Consider the following 9039-nt stretch of genomic DNA (forward strand, 5'->3'; position numbering starts at 1 on the left):
GTGCTCAACCTGCAATCCCCAGTCAAACTGAAATGTTAACCCAAATTTGGTAAAACAAGTGTTAAAATTGAAATTGAAATGTTAGAGTGGATGTGTGAAGAAAGTTTATTGAGATACGTGACTGATGTGATGATTGTAAGAGTATTTTAAATTATTTTAAATAGTGTAAATTGTAAGATTACAAATTTACCCTTATATATAAAAAAAATTATTAATTTTGTGCATATTTTAGTTCATTAAAATAATTTAAAGTTTCATTTATAAATAAAAGAAAAAAAATTTAAAATTCAAAGAAATAATTATATATAATTTTAAATGTAAGTATAATTTTATTATTTTTCATTTTATTAATTTAAATTAATTTTGTTACTTAAGTTATTTTATTTAGATAATTTTAATATTATTTATGATTCTTTAAATTATATTATGTTATATATATACACACAAAATTATTATTATTAATAATTTCCATTATTAATATTATTGTATAAAGGGCACTATGATTTTTTCACCTCATTCCAGTCTTCTTTCTCTTCAATTATGAGAAGATTCTAAATATCCTTAACTTTTCACTCACTCTCACTCTCAACCTCTCCCTCTCATAGAAGCAAACAAGGGTGACACCCATTCACCCCCACCCTCAACCTCCATCACCCCCAAAATCAAACACACTCTAACATCCCTCAATCCAAACACTCTCAACTTTTTCAACTTTCTCCACACTTTCTTCATACTTCCACTCTCCCATACCATCAACTTTCTACTCACCCACAACCTCTATTCCAAACAAAGCATAAATCCAAATAACTGATATCCTCTAATTTCTTTATCTTTGAACAGTATATCTACATAAACAAACATGCCCTAAGAATATTCCAATTGTTAGAACTTTTACATGTGTTAATCTCCACTACTGCAAATAGTTATTATATTTTCATTATTTTTGTTAATGAATAGTAAGCTATTTAATAATAATGATCATACCGTACTTAAAAAGATACATAAATAATATAATTGACATATAAAAGAAAAAGAAATTAATTCAAAACAGTTAAATTATCAAAAAATGTGATTTGAAAGAAAAAAATATTTAGTATTTAAAACAAAAAAACTCGACTTAAAACTTATTTAACCTTAATTTAACATGTATTTCACTTCTGTATTCGCACTCATACTATTTTTAAATAACAAAAAAAGTAAAACAAGTATAATTTTGAAATTTACATTAAAAGAATTCACAGAATTTAAAGTCCATTAATATAAGTCACAAAAATAAAAAGTTTAGGAGTAAATATTTCGGATAATTTTTTTTAAAAAAATCTTTATAAGTAATTCTATATAGTAAATAAACAATATATACGAACAATTTGATTTAGTAAATAATAATTTAGATATTAATAATTAATTCATTTATATTAAACACAAATCTTGCATATTTTGATTTTAAAACAAAGTAGAAAGAAACCTATTCTCCTTTAATACACGGTAAAGAAAAAGAACATCAAACTCTTCTAATCATATTAATTCACATTTTTACAAAATTCTGCACTTACATTACCATCAATTTTAATAATCATAAAATAGTATAATCTTTAAACCATGAGTTAAGAAAAAAAAATTGCAAAAATATGAAGAACCAAGTTTACTCAATATTAAATCTTATTAAAAAAAAAATTTGTGTATATCATTGTAATTTATTCTCATTATATTACAAAACTGTCCCAAATTTTTCTAAAATTATCAATCTTAAAAAATGGATAAAAAGTTAAAATAAACTAAATAAATGCAATTTTTTATAATCCTAGAAAAAACCTATTATACAGAATATTAATTGCTAATAAATAAAAAAATAAAAAAATACAGAATATTAATTTATTTCAAAAATAATATTGAATCTAACATAATTTATTTAAAAATTAATATTTTACACTGGAAGAGTAAAAAATAAAAGTGACTCTTCGTGTGAAACTGTTGAATCATCAATCATCTGCATCTCTGCAACAATGAAAACTGCATCCTCTTGTATTCTCTGCATTCACGACACCAATTTTAGGGTTCATCATTTTTCTCATATCTCTTTTGGTTCTCTACTGTTTAACTTCAATACATATTTATTTTACTAATAAATTTGTGATTCATTGCTTCTAATTTCGTATTGGCTCATATAGGTGAAGGAATTGCAAATTAGGAAGGTGTTCTTTGCGTTTCTCGTTCCTAGTTTCTGGTTCCTGGTGAAGGTGGGTTATTAAATGTCAAAAGAAGTAATAATCTGTTTTCTCATATAATTATTCTGTTCGTGTTCCTCAGTCTGTTTTCTCTGTTTAATTTGCCTGAGACATTAAACAAGATAAATTGATGTCGTCGGGGTTGCATACTCACCTGGGGAAACTGCAGTTATACATGTGATACTTATTTTTTGGCTAGATTCGTAGTTACCGATTCCTGAGCCTAGTTATTAGTTCATGTTGGGATGATTTATTTTGCATTTCAGCTTACTGATTTGATTTGTAATTTGAGCTGAGTGATTTGTTAAAAATTGAAAGAAAACTAACACCCGTTGATATTGCCTAATGAGATATATATCAACCAACTACTTGTACTTATTCTTCTGATTCAGTGCCATTTTAGTAAACCAACACCCGTTTCATATAAAAGATTTTTCCTTGGTTTTTTAGACATTTTAGACAATTTTGTTTCATATAGAACTTTAGGAAATTTTTTTGTTGGCTCTTTGTGAAAGTGAACGGTAAGAGGAGATTTTGAAGCTGTTGGAAATCATAGACATAAAAAACCTTTCATCTGTTGAATTTGTAGCAATTGTATATCAGGCATTAGGAGGATTAATACTGGAACCTGTGGCAGAGAAGTTCCTTTCTTACTTCAAAAGTTGTGGTAATTTCATATTTATCTTTTTTTCACTGTGGTGATGTACATGAGACATGGCACTAAGTTGCATATGAAAAAGAAGAATAAGAATTTGTATATGATATATGGACTTTTCTATATACGAATTCTGCTTCACATAATGTATTAACTGCCCCAAAATTTGGTCTGCATGCATCTTTCCTTTTCTAGGCTAATTGTAAATGTATTTAATTAAAGATTTTTCTTACATTATACCCATTTGTATTTGAAGTATTATTGTAGTCATACAGTGAGATTAGGCATTGCTTCCTTTATATCTCTGTCTCCGGTATATATACATACTGAGGTTTTCTTACATCATTTTGCTTCCAACTGTGTTATATGTGGCATTCTCCTTATTGATAGGCTTTATTGTTCCAAAAGTACATAGTCATATGAAACTGTTTTGTTGAATGTCTACATAGCTAATATGTGTGTGGTAGGTAAGTAAAAATCGTTCTTTGCGTACCACGTTTTCGACTATCAAACACGTAGTGGTCAGAACATCCTTCATGCAAAAAAAATGTTAGGCATATTTTATTTTAGTCGTTGTATTTTTTTTGTGATTTTATTTATGTTCACGGTTCATGGTTTATGGGATATATTTTATTGTTCGTAAATAAATTAAGCAATGACAAATTATAATACTTTCTTTTATAGTTGAATGATGCATTGTGTTATATGATAGCTTATGGATATTCGTCGAAGTTGAAGTTGGATGTATGATAGATTAATGTCTAATAGAAGGGGATATACTGATGCATTTCTAAAAAGAGGAGATGAGTTTGTGTCTAATGCATGTCAAGAAATGAATTTGTCAAATGGAAAAATAAGATGTCCTTGTCCTAAGTGCAAAAATCTAAAGTTCTTTCATTTTGAAGAAGTTAAAGTTTATCTATATAAGAAAGGATTCATTCCTAAATATTAGTTTGGACATGTCATGGAGAAACCTATATATAGATACTAGTTCTTAGATTTTTAGTACACATAGAGGGACACATCAATAGATTTGATTTGAGAGCATGCTTTATGATTTTGCTGGTCTAGAGTATGAAATGGATCATGATCAAGAAATGAATGACTCTCTAAGTATGCATGAGACTCCAAACATAGAAGCACAAAATTTTTATTAACTATTAGATACGGCCCGAAAACCATTTTGGCCTGGATGTAATAATCACATTGAATTATCTTTTGCTGTTAGATTTTTTACAATAAAATCAAAGGAAAATATGTCTCAAGGATCAAACATTAGTACTTATGAAAGAGACGCATTCTACTGGTAAACTTAGAAAAGATTTGGAAGTTGTTGAGAAAGAAAGAGGTGAACTTTGAATGAAAATTGTAAATATTGAGAAGCTTTCTAAAGAAAATAATCCAATGATTCAACGATTATGGATGTATATGATAAGTCGTCAATCCATGCCACCAAGCTTTGAGGAAATTGAAGATGAAGCACAATCACCCAGTCAACCACTTGGTTCTTATCAAGGTAATTTTATTACACTATTCTATATCTCTCTCTATGCTCTTGTATGTTCCCCCACCACCCTCCTTTGAATCACACCAAAACCATTGTGATTCCATTCCATCTCTTATATTTTCATTTCATCTTAATACTTCTAAAGTTTCCATTCATTTTTCTTCTCTTGTCTGTTTTAACTTGCCAAGTGTGGACTTTGTCTGGGTGCCATCAATATGTGAAGTGGGGTTTGGAATGAGGGCCACTTTCATTGTGTTTGTCATGCCCAAATGTGACCACACTTTTCATCTTTCTTGTATTGATATATGTTCTTTTGTTCTATATATATTTTTTAAATTTCAATTATTGAGTCTTTCACCAAATATCCACCCCTTATGAAAGGGTAATGTAATAAAAGTTGTTCTCTTTTCAAGTGCCAAGTAGTACACATCATTGTTCATTGTAGCATAGTGAGATTGTGAAATTTTATAGCTTTTGAGGGTAGACTACACACCTGTATGACAGTCTTATTTACTTTTTCTTTGCTTCGAAAAGTTCTATTTCCAGATGTTTAACTGTGTGAGTAACCTTTTCTCCCTTTCTTTAGAGCTAAGACTCAGAATTTTCAGTTTATATCAGAGTGACATTTAATCAATGAAATGAGTTATTGCTTGTGAAATTAGATTTTTACTGCTGAATCTGATATTTGTAACTACTTTTATAGTCTGCAAATTTGAACTACTTTTATTAGGAAATATGACAGTTTAATCTTTAGATCCTAAGGTACAAAAAAAATATAATTTTAAATATTTTTGAAGTTCACATTAAAAGAATTCACACAATTTAAAGTCCATTAATATAAGTCACAAAAATAAAAAGCTTAGGAGTAAATATTTTGGATAATTTTGAAAAGATAATCTTTATAAGTAATTCTATATAGTATATAAAAAATATATACGAACATTTTGATTTAGTAAATAATAATTTACGATAAATGTTAATAATTAGTTTGTTTATATTAAACACAAATCTTGCATATTTTGATTTTAAAACACTAAAGAATGAAACCTATTCTCCTTTAAGGTAAAGATGCACACAGTGAAGAAAAAGAACATCAAGTTCTTCTTCTAACCATATTATTCACATTTTCACAAAATTTTGCACTCTTTACTGTAAGATCAAACCTACATTACCATCAATTTAATAATCATAAAATAGTATAATCTTTAAACCATGAGTTAGAAAAAATAATATTGCAAAAAGAAAACTGCTCTAAATCCATATATGGAACCAAAATTCTGCACTTTTTATTGCAAGATGAAACCTAGATTACCTAAACAAATCAGCATCAAGAAATGAAGCAAATTAACGTCAAAAACTAATTTATTGTTGAAGAAACACAAGAACACATATAGTGTAACAATAAGATAGAACCAAGTTTACTCAAAATTAAACATTCAGAAATACATGTTATAGTAATTTGTTTGAAATACATCTAGTGGTGGTGGCAAGGCATGCAAATCTCCTCCTCCTTGCTGCTCATTTGGATATTCAACACAAATATTTGGCAAGACATATTCATCAGCTTCACTGCTACAACCCACAGGATCATCACATGCTTGATAAGGCCAATCACAACTACTAAGTCCCATAATCAATTCCTCAAACTCCAAGTCACTAAGTTCATTGGTTGAATTTAGTGGCACATCAACTGTATTACTAAAATCTGCCATTCCATAATTCTTATCATTAAGTTGATTCAAGAAATCATCTAGAAGGACTTCGCTTTGAGAGATGCTTTGCAAGTAATTGACTTGGTTTGGATGTGAGGTGGTAGCAGTAGTATTTTCTTGAGACATGTTTGGCACAAAACCCAAAGGCTTATTCTTCAACAATTGAATTCCCTTATCACAAGCTTCAATTTTGGCTTCTACATGAGCACAAAAGGCCCTCAATTGATCCTCTTCCATGTTTTTCATACTTGGATCCCAAGTGGGATACTTGATGTTGCTAATCTGTTTATCCACTCTAGAAATCTCAACCTCAATCATGTTTTTCCTATTCTCAAGAAACTCATCAATACCATAAGTCTTGTGAGGTCTCTCATTTTTTAATTGACTTTCATAATACTTTTGAATCATGGAATGTATCTCTACCGGGTTTTGGGGTGAAGTCATTGGCCCAAGATCACCATTATCATCATCAAACACAATCAAACAGTGCTCACCACCACACTTCTTGGATAATTCAGAGATCTTCTTCATTAGTCCTCTTTTTCTTCGCAAGAAAGTTGTCTTGCGAGATCTTTCATTTGAGATGTGTTTTAAGGTTATTCTTGCACGACCCATTTTCTAAGAAAACAAAATATGACAAAAAAAAGTTCAAGAAGAAACAATAAACAAAAAAATTCAACTTAGTCATGTATAGTACAAAGTATACCTTGGAAGAACAAACACGTGAGAAAAGGAAGGAGAACAAACAAAAAGGAGAGAGTGAAATGGAAAAGCCAGAAAAAAGTTAAAGAGGAAGAGAGAGTTAGTTTTGACACTTGTTTCCTTTTGTTGTCTTTTAAAGGGCAATGAAACTTTCTCAAGAAATGAAATCTTTTGAGATATTTAATGCATAAAAACCAATATCATAACTCTCTTTAAATTAATTTTAATTTGATCAAATATATCATTAATAAACTTGTTAATTTAATCTAAATTTGATTATAATCAATAAATATATACTACCTTCAATATTAAAAATTAATCTGTATTAATTGAAATTCAAATGTTACCTTGACTGTGTAATAATGATAATTTTGGATGAAAAGTTATGCAGTCTAAATAAAATATTTTACAATGATTGACATATTTAATTAAAATTAATTCAAATGTACAATTGTTGTGGCATGGGACCAAGAAAAGGTTTGGTAAATGTGTTTTAAAATAAATAGATTAGATTTGTGTTTGATACTAAATCAAATCAATTTGTTATTACAGTGATTTTATATTAACTTCGTCAAATTACGTATAAAGATTGTTTCTTTATCAAAATAAACGAAATATCTTTTTTATCTTTCTCCACAGTAAATCAATATTAAGTTTCATTATAAATTAAATTTGGGTATATTATTATAATTTAATCTGATTATATTACAAGAGTCTTAAATTTTTCTAAAATTATTAATCATAAAAAAATCGATTAAAAGTTAAAATAAACTAAATAATTGGAATTTTTTATAATTTTAGAAAAAAAATTTATTATACAGAATATTAATTTATTTAAAATTTAACATTGAATCTAATATTAATTTCAATGAAGTAACGAAATTTGAGTATTTTACACTGGGAGTGTAAAAAAGTGACTCGTGTGAAACTGTTGAATCATCAATCATCGGCATCCTCTGCAACAATGAAAACTGCATCCTCTTGTATTCTCTCTGCATTCACGACACAAATTTTAGATTTCGTCATTTTTCTCATATCTCTTTTGATCCTCTACTTTTTAACTTCAATACATTTTTTTACTAATAAATTTGTGATTTTTTCGTATTGGCTCAAATAGGTGAAGGAATTGCAAATTAGGAGGTGTTCTTTGCGTTTCTAGTTCCTAGTTTCTGGTTCGTGGTGAAGGTGAGTTATTAAATGTCAAAAGAAGTAGTAATCTGTTTTCTCATATAATTATTCTGCTCATGTTCCTCAGTCTGTTTTCTCTGTTTAATTTGCCTGAGCCGTTATAGTAATACTTGCAATATTATAGTAAATGATCTTTATATCCTACAAGTTGCCAAGTATGTTACTTCTCAACAAGATAAATTGATGTCGTCGGGGTTGCATACTCACCTGGGGAAACTGCAGTTATACATCACTACCTTTTCTGCATTTTGATGTCTAATAGTTATGGAAAATTTTGTTTCATATAGCACTTTAGGAAATTACTATTTAACCTATGTTGCAGAAATTTTTTTGTTGGCTCTTTGTGAAAGTGGACGGTAAGAGGAGATTTTGAAGCTCTTGGAAATCATAGACATAAAAAACCTTTCATCTGTTGAATTTGTAGCAATTGTATATCAGGCATTAATACTGGAACCTGTGGCAGAGAAGTTACTTTCTTACTTCAAAAATAGTGGTAATTTGATATTTATATTTTTTCACTGTGGTGTACTTAATTAAAGATTTTTCTTACATTATACCCATTTGTATTTGAAGTATTATTGTAGTCATATAGTGAGATTAGGTATTGCTTCCTCTATATCTTTATCTCCTGTATATATACAGACTGAGGTTTTCTTTCATCATTTTGCTTCCAACTGTGTTATATGTGCCATTCTCCCTATTCATAGGCTTTATTGTTCCAAAAGTACATGTCATATGAAATTGTTTTGTTGAATATTTATACATAGGTAATATGTGTGTGGTAGGTAAGTAAATATCGTTCTTTGCATACCACGTTTTCGATTATCAAGCACGTAGTGGTTAGAACATCCTTCATGCCAAAAAAAAAAGTTAGGTATTTTTTATTTTGGTCGTTGTATTTTTTTTTGTGATTTTTTTTGTGTTCATGATTCATGGTTTAGGAGATATAGTTTATTTGAAAGTAGTTAAGAAAGAAAGAGACGAACTTTGAATGAAAATTGTAAATATTGAGAAGCTTTCTAAAGAAAACAATGCAATAATTCAACGATG

At 28.6% G+C, this 9039-nt stretch overlaps 2 protein-coding genes across 5 annotated transcripts in view; one reads left to right on the forward strand and one right to left on the reverse strand.

Moving 5' to 3' along the window:
* LOC137837173 (uncharacterized) overlaps positions 1–8660 on the forward strand; it is an 80594-nt gene extending 71934 nt beyond the window's left edge. For 2 of the 4 annotated variants that reach the window (XR_016520456.1, XR_016520458.1), the window contains exons 7-9: positions 2169–4396; positions 7919–7986; positions 8312–8660. Coding sequence is in view for 1 of the 4 variants with exons in the window: in XM_090301395.1 (XP_090157521.1) it covers positions 2169–2249 (81 nt within the window). In the remaining 3 variants the exon portion in view is untranslated. Of the gene's footprint in view, positions 1–2168; positions 4800–7918; positions 7987–8311 lie in introns of those variants that run through there. The other 2 variants (XR_016520457.1, XM_090301395.1) reach the window with 2 other exon arrangements.
* LOC137837174 (uncharacterized) lies at positions 4933–6721 on the reverse strand. Its single transcript, XM_068646062.2, has one exon. The coding sequence runs from the start codon at positions 6712–6714 to the stop codon at positions 5824–5826; it is 891 nt and encodes a 296-aa protein (XP_068502163.2). The 5' UTR covers positions 6715–6721; the 3' UTR covers positions 4933–5823.
* Positions 8661–9039: the final 379 nt, after the last annotated feature.

The sequence above is a fragment of the Phaseolus vulgaris genome, chromosome 4, assembly GCF_051622355.1.
Source record: "Phaseolus vulgaris cultivar YP4 chromosome 4, ASM5162235v1, whole genome shotgun sequence".
Lineage (NCBI taxonomy): Eukaryota > Viridiplantae > Streptophyta > Magnoliopsida > Fabales > Fabaceae > Phaseolus > Phaseolus vulgaris.

What these genes read in the sequence shown, in the direction of transcription:
- LOC137837174 (XM_068646062.2), bottom strand. Translation starts at nt 6,714, where the DNA reads ATGGGTCGTGCAAGAATAACCTTAAAACACATCTCAAATGAAAGATCT.